Here is a 15,926-nt window from a genome sequence, read left to right on the forward strand (position 1 = left end):
TTAGCGATCGACAGAGCGAACGAACGAACGTTTTCCTTGCAAACCAACATTGCGATCACCGACCTCTGTTCAACCATAAAAACAGCCGGAGCCAGAAAGCTATTCTCTTTAATATTTCACGCTTGGGCGCATAGCGCGGCGTGATCGCGCCTGCTCAGAAGCGCCGATAGTCTATTACTACGCTGCAACCACAATGATGCGGCACTGACAGCGCCCGAAATGAAAGGCCTGCAAACGCGCAGCGGCAACGTCCAACTCACCGCTCGTGCTTTGAAACGGAGTACGTGGCATCGAGCAAGCGAGCCAGCGCGCTAAAGAACAACGGAAGAGCAGGCGAGAGCAGGCGTTGTCTCTCTCTGCGCGATATGATTCATAGTCGATAAACAGAACGGGCACACCACGACACTCACGCCGCGCACATCAAGGCGCGCGGTGTTTGAACCTCCGAGATTTGAGTGAAACCAGCCAGCGCGCGTAAGTTTCGGAGGCCGTAAGCAACTCGTCAACACGATCCAACCTTACGCAAGGTGGCGATACCGTCGTCAAATCGGTCACATGACCAAGCATGTAGCCAAGGCTGCGCGTGAAACTGGCTGAAACCGGGCTGCCGCTATGCATAGTTCCGTAATTGCGCATGCTTGGGGCTGTAGTCTAGCTGTAGTGTGTTCCTGCCTGTTAAGGTTGTGCTGTCCTTTGTCATGTAAATATTGCAGCGTTTTGTTGTCTTACTTGGTATTGCGTGTGCAGCGATTTGTTTGTATGGTTTTAATTTGGATAACAGCTGAGTTTTTCACTGGAGAGCGCCGAGGATGAAAATCTGAGAGAAGAAATCTTGCTGTGCCTGAAATCGGGATCGGCCGTCATGCGTGAAACTAGCAAGTTTTGCAGGATGCGAAGAATGGTGGGAATTGCCGTATCTGCGCACTTTGCATATGTCCTCTAGACAGCCGTCATCGTGGTATTTCAGTCTCCCGTTTAGCGACAATGTTGTATATACAAGAAAACTGACAAACGGACTCTTCGTTAATGATTCATTACGGGTACGGTGGTGCAAGAGATGTGGTCAAGTACCCGTCCTATTTCCTTGCCAGCATACCCATAGGATATTGTGTGCACCACACCGTGCTGTTACTGCTTTTGCGATTCAGGTTCTCGATCGTGTTTTGGCCCCCTTTTATCGTACGTGATTGGTATTTCGTGGTCTTTAGAGTAACATTTTGTCCAATATGAGGCGGCCAAACTCGATTTTGTTTGGCGCCTCGGCATGGTAACAATATATTTCGCTTCTTTTAGCTTTCTTCTTGTAGTCTATTACGTAAATGGATACCGCATATACGCTGCATAATTCGCCAGTGGATACTGCATACGTGAGTCGTGCATCCCCTTGCCGTTAAATATTTTGTTACTCCAGGTAGTCACGATCATTTGCAGAGTTTGTGACTGGTGCCGCACCTTCGCGGCATTATAGGCGGCCGCCTGCGAGTTCGTGCGTGTGCCATGTGTACACACGGAATTTGAGAAGTGCTAGCGCGTTTTTTTTTCTCGATTTCTGCGCTATTCGTGCACTTCGTGCAGCAGGGCATGCCGTGGTTCTTGGTTCTGCAACAAATTTTCCTAGCGTACGTGAGACAGATGAACGTCTATTTAGGCATGCCACTGCACTGAGTAAGTTGACGGCTAAAAGTGCATAGCATTTGCTGATTAGAGTCTATGCGATATGGTTTATTTACACACCCGCCGTGGTTGCTCAGTGGCTATGGTGTTGGGCTGCTGAGCACGAGGTCGCGGGATCAAATCGCGGCCCCGGCGGCCGCATTTCGATGGGGGCGAAATGCGATAACACCCGTTTACTTAGATTTAGGTGCACGTTAAAGAACCCCAGGTGGTCCAAATTTTCTGAGTCGCCCAATACCGTGTGCCTCATAATCAGAACTGGTTTTGGCACGTAAAGCCCTATAATTTAATTTTGGGTTATTTACACAGCCATTTGAGCCATGGCAGTGCGGAATTGATTCGTGCATGATTATTTGCATAGATAAGTTCCTCTGTGGAGGTCTACTAGAAAATACGACTACAAGGCGACAGCCTGCCAAAAACTGCAGCAGTATAGTAACTGAGCAGTGGTAGTCAGCAGTTGAGAGGTGACCTAAAATGTTATAAGCGCATAGTGGCTTTAATTATTCTTGCTGTCTTGTCGCGCAACTGGCCGCCCGAGGCACTTTGCATGTATTCGCGGGCTTTTTTCACGCTCGGAAAAACACTTTTATGTAGCACCTATTGAGCAACAGAAAGCTGTATCGAAAGTTTTTCATCTTGCTCTACAATTTTCTCATTTACACTTTATATCTAATTATAATTGAAAAGGCAATTAATTAGGATTAATTATGTCTGAAGGTCAATTCTCAAACATGAAATTGTCAAGACCTGAAGGCCTTGACAATTTAATGAAAGCACCTATTTTTCAGTATTTATTTTCGGTAAAAATTGCAGTACGCAAATTATGTGACTTTCTAAATACTATTTGATTAAGAGTTATATTTTTTAGTTTTGAAATGAATCTTCCTAATAATATATTTTTATGCGGACGATTCATGACGATATATTTCACTAATAAAACAAACAGCGTTACTCAGCGTCGTAGGACATGAGCACGGAAAGATCAAAATTTCGCCCCCCCCCCCCCTGTCCCCCTCCTGGCGACCTGCCCCCTGGCTACGAGCCTGAGTATAGGCAATATTGTTGTAGGGCCATTCCCGCATGTTGAAGAAGGCGCTCAACAGGATGACGAAGATGACGATTGAAAAGCGCGTTCATGGCAGTTGATATTCGGCCATCTTGGCTGTGACTGTATATATTTTGTAAATATAATTTTCCATACTCTATCTATATCACATTTTAAAACTGCATTTGGCAATGACTAAGCACCAGAAGTTTGTTCGTACTGCTGATAAGCAGAGGAGCATGAACAATTTCTTCATCAAATACAATGAATAGCGTTGTGCATGCTGAGTGCCTTCTCAGTGAATTTCTTATTGAGCACAATATGCCACAGAGCTTGAGTGATCACGTTGGGCCACTTGAGTGGAAGATGTTTCTGACGTGTGAAGATGTGTAGTGCTTTGGCACCAAGGCAAGTGCAATCATCGGAGAACGCTAGTCTGTTTGTGCATGGCCCGGTGAACGAAACAGGCACGCCATGGCCACCAAGGCACAGAATGCGATAGTGGAGAGCCCGAAGTGCTGTGCTATCACCCTTGCAGTCAGCGGTAACACCGATAGCTCCTCTCATTCTACGCAATTGTGGCAACCTGCTATGTGGAGGGGGGGGGGGGTTGCGAGTGAACTGTTGTGCATTCAAGTAGTGGTAACTGCTGGCGGCTGAATTGGCAACCTCGTGCTTGGTGCGTTGTGTTTGCTTGATGTACTTGTATTTTTTGTTGTTGTTGTTGCCTCTCCCCACCTTGACAATGTTTCCTAAATTTCGAGGTCCCTAGTTTGACAGGTATGCTTACAGTGTCGCAACGAACAACCGATCTCAAAAACAATACAAGATTGCTAATACTTTGCCCTCTAAGTGAGAGTAAAGTTTATTTCTCACTGTCGTGATTAAGCACAAGTAGCAAGGGCAAGTTGTGGTTGAAGTGGGTGGCCTGGGTGCAGTTATGTTATAACACTAGCCACGTAAGAGACCCAAGGAAGTTAGCGTGTGTATGTAATGCACAAGGCACTTCTCTGCATTTTTAACGTGCCTACTTTGGGCCTTCCATATTACTGCGTGTCCATGTGCTTCACGTATGCTGCACTACAACTCTCTAACGATAGCTGAATTGCATTCTGCCACGCCGCAGGTTCACTTCGAGAACAGGATTCTGCGAAAGTTCAACAGCGAATTCACCATCTGTGCGTCGTTCAGGGACGACAACCTGGACAAGCTGTCATTCATGCTGAATCTGCACTCGTCTCAGGATGCTCTGCTGAATGCCATTGTCAGAAGCTTTCTGCGTCGGGGAGTGCATGTTGGCACCAGAGAATTCAAATTCCTGGCACCTTCCACAAGTTACCACGGGTACAAAGTGAGAAGAGCAGTTTGTGCTTGTTAGTAGTGTAAGAACTCAATATAATGAATGCATATATAATATCGCGAATGTTTGGATATTGTAACAAATTCTTTTTTTAAAAGAAATTTTGTCATCTGTGAATTTTTTTATTTACCCTTTTCGCAGCGCTTCCGTGGGCGCTGCCATGTTTGATCACGTGGTGATATGTCCATTGCTTGCCTCGGTTGCCTCTGCATTTACAATGCAAGCGTGTGACACCGGTGCGGCGCAGCAAACCTCCATTTCGACGCATATCCATATCGTAGACGGTGCCTTTGTGCACGACACAACACTTTGACCACAGTTTTAGAGGACATGTAAGTGCTTTCAGAGCTGATTACGCCTTGTCCAAACAGTGCGAACAGCGTACACGGTGCTTGTACTAAAAGCGGGGGCTAGAAATGTATTCCAAGCTGTCCAAACTTTCCGCTTATGAATTAAATCGGGATCAATGTGCTCTTTGTTATTTATTTGGCAAACATTTGAAGCAGTTGCTTGTCATGTTTTAGGCTCAGTAAAGTTCCTCGGTTCCTCAGTGCAGCCACTATCTTATCGTTTATTTTCAGCTTAATCGCTAGCGGGTGTGCTCTGTTGCGATAGATTTGTTCTTGCGGCACACAAAGCTTGGAATGTAAATGTTCTGTACTTTGCGGTAGCTTGTAGCAAACGTTTTGTCGCTAGTCCCTCGCTTACTCTGTGGACCGTCATGAAACGTTCAGCTTCAAACATTCGTGTCTTGTCGGTGTAGTCGCCGTCACTCATGCTTCGGCAAATTGATTCAAGTGTGCGCCCATTCACTTATCGATACGTTGGCGATAGGATGAGCGTAAGTTAGCATCCGAGTAGGCTTGGATGTGTGTAGATAACGTGCGAGAAGCTTACTATGCCAGTAAGTGGCGCTACTTCCTTTTGGAACGAGCGGTACTCCCTTCTAAGTGCCGACGTTCTGGAGTTGAAGTCCTTGCTTTCGAGGCTGGCAGATGAATTATCTTTTTTGATCCTCGAGGAAAGCCATGCATCACAAAGGGCGGCAACACAGGCAGTCCTTGGCCGTGGTGACACAGGTTGATTCCATTCCTTAATATGTGAATCAATATTTTTGCAGTGAACTAGCTCACACACCTTCCCTTTATCGTTACACATTTTGCAGCATGAATTGGCACAGTGCATTAGTGAACACCCAGTTTGCATTTCCAACATTTGATCGCATAGTAGGAGGGTAGAAGCAGTAATGGTTTCGTATTTGTGTGCATTCGCTAAGGCAATGTATGGCGCGCTGCCAAAGGCACCATCTCGTTCCTCTAGAACAAAATGCTTCGCGAAAAGGGTCAATATGAATTTTAAACATGAAGAATTTGTAAGTGTGATCAATCCGACGAATTTCTATACAAAAATTTTTAAGTATGGTGAAGTCATAAATAAGACAAATTATTGGATATAACAAATGGTCAGATACAGTGAAGGCATTTTGATGTCGATATTTGGGCAATAAAATGTGGTTATTAGGCAGCTAGAACAGGCACTAAACGCATCATTTTAGGCACGATAAGGACTAAAATAGGCACTATAAATTGTTTGCAAACCACAACATGTGCTATGTATTGAATGTGTGTAGCCCATTTTCATAATAAAACTGATGTAGCATTCACTTCTGAGGTCTGAAAGGCAGCAACCACATTACTCAAGCCATCACTTCACATGGTTTTGCTGGGCACATGAAGTGGTTTTTTGTCAGCCTGCATGTCAGCCTGCCAATATGTTTAATAGATTTGTTCTGTCACAAGGAGCAGGTAGTGTACATTTAATAGCCAAACTTTCATAACACCCTACGGCATTGGCTACGGCATTGTGCTGCTGAGTTCGGCATTGCACAAAGTGTGATCAGAGGTGCATGATGGGAAGAGCTTTTTTTTCTGGTGTGTACTTGTGACCCTTGCCACATATTGCACAGCATACAGCTGGTGACGGTACATGGCCAGGAGAAAATGCCTGTGTAGAGGGTTGTGAAGATGAGTGAGAAACTATGACAGTCACAAAGTCGTTTATCAGATACATGTAACTTCTCTATCACAGCTTCATTGCAAAAGAATTTGTGGCTGTATGTTTGTAAACTGGTACGCAGCTGCCGATATATACCAAATTTTATAGCCTAGAGTGGGGCTTGGGGCCCTTTAGGCATCGTCTTGCAGGACAGTAGAGTGGCTGGGGCATGAAACTGAAACTGGAGTTCTGTTTTGGCGAGAAACAGCTGTCGATATATAAAAAGTTGTATAGCTTGGGGTTAGTAAGGGGTCCTTTAACCATCATATTGAAGGCCCGTTGAGTAGCCGAGGCATGAAGCCTTAGTCAGGCTCGAGTGCTTTTTAGGTAAGAAGCACTGCTTTGGGCAAAACGCATGTATAGAAAATTGGTGCGGCGCAAGCTGTCAGAACAGCAGAGGCTTGCGTTAAAATTCACCAGTTGCTTGAAGCTAGAAAGGTGAAGTTTAGGAACATCTATGTGCTACTACTACTACTACTCTTTGTAGGGAGTCACCATGCACGAAACCATGCAAGAGACACCATGCAAGAAGACTCGTAGAAGCCGTGTGTCTTCTTTCGAGATATGTTATTGCCATTCAGAGTAATTCCCTATAATAATCATAAACCGATTAGCACCTCAAGATTATCTGTCATATTGTTCCTTTCCCTTGTGTTTCTCCCTTACCAGTTTATTCCACACGCAGCAAACTGTAAATATTAGTTGCAGGTCTGCGCTTCATTTGCGCCTTCTTGCCAAGTGCCATGCTTTTGCCCTGTTTCGACTCCATGATGCATCAGCTAGCCTGCGCCATCACCCTCGTTCATGTTCTGCTATCCATCATCCAGGCAGTAAAACCATACTTACAGCTCCCATAAACACTGGCGCCAAACTTTCCTCTAGTAGTTCTAGCAGGATATTCTATGGCTGGAACAAATTAGAGCAGTCTTTTGTAACTATCCATGCCATTTTTCATTCTTGTTGCCCGTCATCATTGGCTTGGACGTGACTCTCATGCTGCCATGCTTCTGTTATTGAGTTGATCGGCCACTCTGCATGCTCCTTGATTAGAAAAGAAACATTAGCTGGTCAGCAGTTGAGATAAGCAAAAGATCGACATTTAGATCATCGGTGGAAGAAAAGCAGGAAAGAGATTGATGGAGCTGTTACAAGCATAGGTAACTGTACAATATAGAGTTAATAGCTTTAAAGACGAAAGAGATCAAGGAGAGAGAGAGGCAAAATACTAGACCAGGATAGGTGTAGTCAAACCTGATTAGCTTAAGCAGGCTAGGTGACCACTGGTAACTGCCTCATTTTAAAGGGACGTGCCCATAAACATCGACATCATCAGCACGAACAATGCAACGAAGCGTTACAAAACACAGGTTCAGATATTTTTTTGCGATTTCCCTACATCTGTGTCTACAAGGAGAAAGGCTTACAGCTAATATCGTCATGCAGGACATGGATGTACGTGGCCGACGAGCAGCAGAACAGTGCAGTGACGATCCGCGAGTGCATGGGACAGTTCGAGCGCATCCACAACATGGCCAAACGCTTGGCGCGCATGGGCCAGTGCTTCTCCACTGAGCAGGCTGTCCGTTTGCAGGCCAGCCAAGTACAGGTCGTCCCCGACCTTGTGGCCGAGTGCCACCCAGTCAGCAGGAAACTACATTTTCTCGGACGGCGTTGGCATGATGTCCGTGCCATTTGCCGAAGAGGTAAGAGGAGAACATGCACTTGTAGCCCCGGATTCTGCACCAGATTTGGGCATTGCAGGCAGACCAATGTGACGTGTGAACACTCATAAATAACACACACATTGCCGACAAAGGTAAAATATATTCAAGTGAACTTTGCCTCCCCCTATAGGGAGGTTGTTCACAATGACCTAGACGGCACTTGTGCTCTCTGTGAGAACCGTGTCTGCAGGACGTACTCTTCAAAAACAGCTGAAATCTAATGGTGGCCTTTGTTTTACTGTTGAGGGTTCCTTACTTCCCAGCAGAGTGACTGCATCACATTGCAGATGCTTTTGTCCAACACAGGGGGGGGGGGAGCGTGCACTGGAACTTTGCTGGAGTTGAAGGGGCTCGTCCCATAAACACTTTGGTATTACCAGAAGGCAGGGAACAGAATGCAGCCTGTGGGTGCTATGCTCTGTTTCACCGTAACTTTGCAAATGGCGATGGCTGCGGTACCCCTGCACTCCACGCTGAAGGGAACCATCCGCACATTGACATAAATCGCATGTTTTTTTAAAATGCGAGTCACTTTGTTAGAAACAATGATTGTTCTCATTACTCATCCGGTGTTTTTTAATTACTAATTCACGTAAAACGTTCTTGTTTTTCTGACATGTGGTGCCACCTTACTTTTCAATTTAGAAACAAGTTGGGCCGTGGCCTCCAAGATTAGCAGATGCGTATTGTCTGCATGCAGCGTGAGTTGGTTGGGGCGGCAGACAAGGGGGTGGGGTCGCCAAATACAGAGGATCATGCGGCGTATATATTGTTTAGACATATGTGTCTGGAATGTCTGCACTATGGCGTTTCTTTTTTTTTTTTGAGCATACGGCGCCCACTTCAGCCCACGGGGGTGGTGAGCGGAGGGATATACTGGGAGCAGTTGCGTGGCATTCTACCATAATACTATTATCCCGCAACCTTGCCTGTTTGGCAAGTTATGGTGCAACAGAGTATAGTCTAGACCAGGGGTTCTCAAGCAGGTTCGTTCCAGGGAACCCTGATAAGCTCCATGATGCGCCAAGGAACCCCCCCCCCCCAGTTAACCGAATTAAAATGTCCTAATTAACCAAATGTTGAATTATCGAGGGTATCAAGAAAACAATAAACAAATGCTTAACTACATCAACACGCTTTTATTTACTCAATGAATCAGCAAATTCTGTTTATATTTATGTAGCACAAGACCAGTGCAGAAGCTGAAATTCTCGTCATCTCATGACTGATTTGCGCTAGCAGCGGCGAAGGCCTCGCGCGCGTACATCCCGATTATTTTTTCGCCAGTCAGCTGCTCGCCAACAAATTGTCCGCCCATCGCGATGTAGCCGGGGCTCTTAATCTTCGACAGCTTTAAACTACTGCTTGCCGCAACCGCTGCGCACGAAACCGCGGCCGCTATCGTCGCGATCATGGACGGCGACCTTGCGGTTCAGAAGGCAGGCAGGCGGCCGGCGCACGCACCAAGTCAAAACGAAACTACCGTTCGCTGCAACAAGTCCGGACGAAACCGCGGCCGTTATCGACGCGATCATGGACGGCGACCTTGCGGTTCAGAAGGCAGGCGGCCGACGCACGCACGAAGTCAAAACGAAACTACCATTCGCTGCAAGAAGTGCGGACGAAACCGCGGTCGCTGTCGACGCTACCATGGTTGGTGACTACGCATTTGTGAAGGCACGCAGCCAACGCGCGCACCGAGTGAAAACGAAACTACTGTTTGCCTCAGCTGCTGTGGACGAAACTGCAGTGGTTATCGATGCGATCATGGATGGCAACTACGCACTTACGAAGGCACGCGGCATGCCGCCAACGCGGTGTTACGCGCGGTGATAAACGCAAGAATAAAGTCTTAAGGGCGCAATTAGGCACGAAGCGCTCCGGCGTTGCTGTCAATCACGTGCCGCGCACGCTTGCCACTGAGGACCATGGCGATGCGGACTGCGCCGCTTCGTTTCGGTTGGACGCTAGCGCCGTTCTTGCTCTTCTGCGGCGCATATTTGCGATGCTCTGCGCATTTTTTTTCTTCATTTTTTTTATTCCTCCAACGTATACGTCAGTGTGCACGCAATCGGCACCTACGCTATCTACAAACGGCAGAAATGCGCATATTGGTAAATTACGGCCTCCGAGATTTAAGTACAAAAGCTTAGGCGTAATGCCCGTTTTCGTAGGTTGGGTAGCTACAAGCAGCTTGCGAATTTATTACTCAGTTCGCGCGTTGCCGTTACGCGCTGTGAGTGGTTTTGGACACTCGGGTGTGAGTAACGGAGGTTCTGTAGATCGAGCGCACCTCATTTTCGCCGTTTTAGCCACTTGGTTAGCGCGGGACCACGGAAAATTTATCAGTGGCTCGCGGAACCCCGAGCAGGGGCCGGCGGAACCCCAGAGTTCCGCGGAACCCACTTTGAGAACCCATGGTCTAGACAAAGAGAGAGTGTGTGTGCTTGCAGTGAAGCTTGCCTTATAATAGTATGGCATTACAGCATTTGTTTCTTTGATTTTTTAATGAACTCGTTTCAAAAATTTTTTGTGCTGGAACGCTCTTTGTATAAGCTTAATTTAGAGCTTGGTTGGGGGCCTTTTAAAAGTACCATCATAACATTATCGACTTATTTTCTTTTTGTTAAATAATTGTCTGAACCCTCTTAAACCTAGCTAACGCACTGGCAAGGGTAAGTGCGCTAAATAATTTACCCTAATACTTGTCTACAAACGACTTGGTCTTTTAGTACCCAGGAGGTAGAGACATCGTGTCATCGAAATGCACTGGCTCGCTCTATTGATGTGATCGCTGTGAGCGAGTGCAGTCAATCATACAAATAAATTAAAGAAGATGTAGCACTCCTGTTAATGTTTCCTTATGAGCAACTTCATCATACCTAGCATTATTGCTGCACCTTTTGCTGTCGTAACGTCAAAGTAATGCTGATTCCAAGTCTATCATTTACACCAGTGCTCCCATTCCTGCGCCAAACGCGCCAGATTGCACCATACGAGATTTCCTGTGCCATCCTGATAAAAATACACAATTTTGCGCCAAAGTGCACCAAAATTAACGCCTGCCCATTATGTGTAGCCGCAGTGGCCTGCAGACTTGCGTAGTGCGCATGACTAAAGCGGCTTCATAAATCGAATGGCGACCGATAATTCAGGCTCGATGGAGACCACCTAAAAGTAAAAAAAAATTGGGAGCCAGAAATACCTAAATTTGCCAGAAAAGAACAGAATTTATTCTGCCAGTGACCACTTTCGTGGATACGTTCACTTTCGCGGGATTTTGCATCACTAGCATCAGCGTTAGCATACTTGGTAGTGTGCCAGGAATCGTATCATTCATCGACGTGTCCAGTGCTAGTCGCGCGAAATGTCGCAAAAGTGAAAGTATCCCGGAAAGGGACGGGTGTAGTTGCCGCCACTTAAACAACTGCAGTCGCCGCGACCGTGTCGCTGGTTAAAACATCAATGGATAAACGGCGGACGCGCAGAGCCAACCCAAATGCACTCCCGAATGGGTTGCCGGAGTTCTCTTGCCCGACGGTTTGGGTGTGGTCGGTGCTGGATTCACTAGGCTTCACTAGTTTCGTTTTCCAGCAGGTGTCGGCAACATGGCCGACCACCATGCTGCGGGGATGCCAGTGACGTATCAATGCCAAAATATTGCTATTTCTGCTCAACTCTGCGGTCAAATTAGCATGCAGTCGTGCAGGCAGAGTCTGAATTATATAGAATGGCGTGCCGTAAGGTGTCCCAAATTTCGGTCGTACTTATACTTTGAATTTATGGGCCAGTGATGGTGCCTTAAAGTAGTCTGAATAATCGAGCTTGTTTGAATTGCTGGTGTCGAAATAATCGGTTGACGCGAGTTGTGAATCGGCCAGTTGCCGTACAGAGGCTTCAGCTTTATGAGAATAAACAGGCCGTTGAAAAGTACCTGGCTGTCGTTTGAAGCAATGACTGAGCTTTACGAGGGGCTCATCAAGGCTGGCCTGGCTCAGAAAAGCATTGATGACATTGTCTGGCCAGGTGTTTCTGACTGATGCTAGAGCCTTGCTGAAAACTTAACAAAGTGTCAGCTGTCAATGAAAAAATCATACGATGTAAAAGGCAACATCTGAGCAGCTTCACTAAACTTGGCAGTAAACTAATTACAGCACACTGTGTGAACAGGGATTGTTGTCTTCATTTAAAGGGGAACTCATGTATTTAGAGGCAGAGCAACATTGTTTTATAGCATGCAAATACTTTCTGGAATAACGCTTGTCAATAATAAGTGTTTGAAATAGGTTAGGACGTGTCCAGCATGTGGCATTTATTAGCTCCAAAGTGCTCCGAAATCTGTATCTGGATGCTCCAAACTGCTCCAAAGTTAAGATTTTGCTGCTCCAAAAATTGCTCCCAATCTCAGTTCGTCAGTGGCAGCACTTTTTACACTCACACTAGTAGGAAATTCAAATATTGCATAACTCAATTCAATGCATTTTATTTGCAAGCTACTTCTGGCTGGCTATCGTGAGCTGAAAGCTGTATAAACAGCTTGACAAAGGCCCAGGTAGCCAGTACAATGCAGATGTAGCAAAACAGCATGTCGGATACAGAAAAGAGCTGTACAGAGCAAGGCAAATCTCAATACAAAAATATACTCTGTATTTACACAATATAAAAAACCTCTGAATAACTTGAATATCTACCTGAAAAGTCTGAAAACAAGCATAGTGGCATCTGTGCACAAAACATCAGAAATGCAACTAACCACCAGAAAAAAGTTCTAGTTTTAACATCAGTTTTAACATAGCTTGTTTTTCTCTTTGAAAAATAATTACCAAGTGCTTCCTAACCTTGCCAAGTGTGACTGTTTTGCATGCAAGAGACATGTTGTGGAGTTTCTCCAACTTGGAAAATATATGCCTGTACTCCTTAAGGGCGCAAAATGTGTGCACAGGTGTACGAGGTGATGAAGCTGAAAGACCGTCCGTCGGCCACGCAAGTTCGGTACGCCGGGTCCAAGGGCCTGCTTTGCATCAACCCTGCCCTGCCCAACAAGAAGCTGCTCTACCTGCGGCCCAGCATGCAGAAGTTCCCCTGTACCAGCTCGGAGTACCTTGAAGTGGTCAAACCTCGTATGTTGATCGATTGGATGAGTATTCTTTTGGGCCTGTTGGTGACGCAATGAAGAAGCACACATGTGACCAAAGGAAGATGAGATGGATAGCACAATCGCTCATTGTTAGTAGTGCTTGTCACGTCCATCTTTGGTCTCGTGAGCATTGGCACCCTAGATTAATATTGACTTCCTGGAAACACCAGCATCTTGCATTCTACCCCAATCTGAATGTGGGTGCCATCAAGTGTGCCTCCATGGTGGGTTCAATTGCCATGTGTGGCAATTCTTATTCAGGTTTGATTCAGATTATGATGGATTTAGAAATATGATTTACCATTGAGGCACGTCACCTCATTGAGTCCGTCCTCGTGTAATTGGTGTCCCTTGAAATTCTCAAACTGTTTGCACTTGAAGTTGTCACTACAGCATGGAAACGTTGATGGCTGTTCAGATGGTTTAAAACCTAGCACATAGGTGCCAATAAATTCTGTCTATTGAAACTTGACATTTACCACATATTTTGAAGCTTCACAATCGTGAGATGTGTACTGCCAACGAACAGATGAATTTTCCCAAGTTTTCACAATGTAAGCTCTATGCAAGGACTCCTTCTAGGGACATCAGATATGAGAGCATCAATCATTTCACGTCTAGCATACGTGGAAAGCATTCATCGAGCCACTTGGAAGTATATGCTGCATGTAACATGCTAAAAAACGATGCAAAATGTGAACCTGCTACACGATGACATACCGATACCCAGACGTCTGCCTTCCAACTTTTACTAAATGTCATTACTACTTCAGTGTTTACTGAACTGTTTCAAGATGTTTGCAAGACATTTAAAAAATCATTTTCATGAGTGCTTTTACGTCATTAATACTTCAGTGTTTACTGAAATGTTTCAAGATGTGTGCGAGACATTTAAAAATTCATTTTCACCAGTGCTTTTGTTTCTGATGCACTATCTTGGTGTTCACAATTTTGCACACAGTGCCTGGAGGGGATGTTAGCACACCCATACCAAACATGCCTGTATTGTGCTTTTTCATGAACTGGAGCCAGACTTTTTTTAGGAGCTCCAGTTGCAGTTTTTTGGGGCTCACTGGTTCCCCTGGCTGCACAGTCGCTGGAAAGAAGACTCAAAACTTGCCACCAATATGTTGAGTTGGTGTTGGTGTTATCCTTTTTGTCTCTATAGGCTATATACAATGTTTGTGTGCCTGTTTTTTGTAACATGAATTCCTATCATCTTGCTCTATGTCGGGGTCATTTAAAGAACTCTGCCGAGAATTTAATCTTGTGACCACGGTGTCTTAGTTGTCATCATGTCATCGACGTCGCACTGTCGTGCGTTCGATGTGCAATCACTGCCACCATTGTTGCTGTGATTTCGTCAGTAGTAGTAAAAATGTCTTTATTGATACAATGGCTCCAATTCCTGTGAGGGGATGGGAAAAATATCGCTCTCGTCTTTCACAGCAGGGAGCCCAAGCTGGCCTCTCGAATGTAAAAGAGGAGCAGGTCGTACGAGGTGCCATTCAACCATGTCTCTAGGCTGTGTTCATCTTGTATGCTGACTTTGGCTTAGGTGTCATGACGTCCAACATTTGCAGTAGCTGGGCAAGTTTGTTGTCAATTAGTTGAATCCACGGGCTCATCATCTCGATGGCAGAGGGGGCAGCGAGTGGTAAATATGCTGGGCTCACTGGAACTGCAGTTTGGTTTCCGCTCTTCCGTGGCACCCAAATGACACCCAAATGAAGCCTCGTCATTGTCATGCCTTGGATAGTTCCTGGTACTTGTGCTTTCCGTTGTCTTGTTCTTTTGCGCCTTGCCAAACCCTCGTACAGCATGCACTGAGGAACTGTCATGAGAATGTTGCACCAACATACTGCGCTCCCGTAATACTCTGTTGTGCGATTAATTGATGTTTTGACGTGCCTTCATTATTTTGCTCTCTATTACAGGCTCGGGGACGTTAAACCAACCCCTGATTACTATCCTGGAGCAGCTGGGAGTGTCCGCAGACACCTTTATTCGTCTGCAAGATAACATAATTCTAGAATTCACCAACGCCCTGGTCGAGGAGTCCAGCACCATTAAAGTGCTGGCAGCGTGGTCAAAGCTGCCACTGCCGTACGAGAACCTGTCCAAGGCTGGCTTTCAGCTCGCGCTGGACCCCTTCCTTCGGTCACTGCTTCTTGCCGTGTACCGAAATGCGGTCTGTAAGTCATCATAAAATCTTCACAAGGTGCAATTGCAGAGTAGTAGTTGGCAAAGGCAAAAACATAGCAAACGACAAATAAAACTGGTGAAGAAACTTGTGGAAAATTTGATATCGTAACATCTTGAAACACTGCGAAGTTATCCAGCAGTTAGCGAGGAGCAAGTACCTGCAAGCAAGCAACGCTTTAGCGTAACAGTGAAAACAAATCCTCATGAGAATATGGCTTCATGTCGAAACTTCAAGGTCACAAACGTTAGCAACATTGTCAGGAGGATTATTCCACAGTTCAAGGGCTTGTGGTAGGGCCGATGAACTGAAAGCAATGGTGCATTCAAAATTGTGTTTGAAGCTACGATAATTGTGCAAACTGTGAGACGTTCATGGTGGTTGGGTCGACAGGCTGCAACAAATGTATATTCAATAAGGCACGTATGTGATTGCATGAGAAGGAAAATGCTAGTGCAAAGATGTCAATGAATATAAAATAAAAACTATGCCATTACCAAAGAGAAGGGCACATGGCGCATTTGGTGACCCATCTGTCACCTTGTAGTACTGTCAAAACTATAGGTAGACTTCCAAGAATTTGACTTTGATCAATTCAATTTTTAGGTTAATTCGATCCCGGCCGAAGGTCCCGGTCGGTGCCCATGCATTTCTATGAGGTCAAACTTTCATTTTTTCAATCCTAAAATTGCCCTTCGCCGGATAATTCAAACTTGACCAGTCGG

General features: G+C 45.6%; 1 protein-coding gene across 6 annotated transcripts in view; it reads left to right on the forward strand.

Annotated features, from left to right (window-relative positions):
- The first annotated feature begins 599 nt into the window (after positions 1-599).
- Positions 600-15,926, forward strand: part of LOC119445477 (uncharacterized) — a 61,364-nt gene continuing 46,037 nt past the window's right edge. For 2 of the 6 annotated variants that reach the window (XM_049660574.1, XM_049660569.1), the window contains exons 1-5: positions 722-901; positions 3,849-4,066; positions 7,581-7,840; positions 12,804-12,981; positions 14,936-15,193. In XM_049660574.1, the coding sequence (XP_049516531.1) occupies positions 7,814-7,840; positions 12,804-12,981; positions 14,936-15,193 (463 nt within the window). In that variant the 5' untranslated portion in view covers positions 722-901; positions 3,849-4,066; positions 7,581-7,813. Of the gene's footprint in view, positions 701-721; positions 902-3,848; positions 4,074-7,580; positions 7,841-12,803; positions 12,982-14,935; positions 15,194-15,926 lie in introns of those variants that run through there. The other 4 variants (XM_049660572.1, XM_049660573.1, XM_049660570.1 and 1 more) reach the window with 3 other exon arrangements.

The sequence above is a fragment of the Dermacentor silvarum genome, chromosome 1, assembly GCF_013339745.2.
Source record: "Dermacentor silvarum isolate Dsil-2018 chromosome 1, BIME_Dsil_1.4, whole genome shotgun sequence".
In the NCBI taxonomy this organism is placed as follows: Eukaryota; Metazoa; Arthropoda; class Arachnida; order Ixodida; family Ixodidae; genus Dermacentor; species Dermacentor silvarum.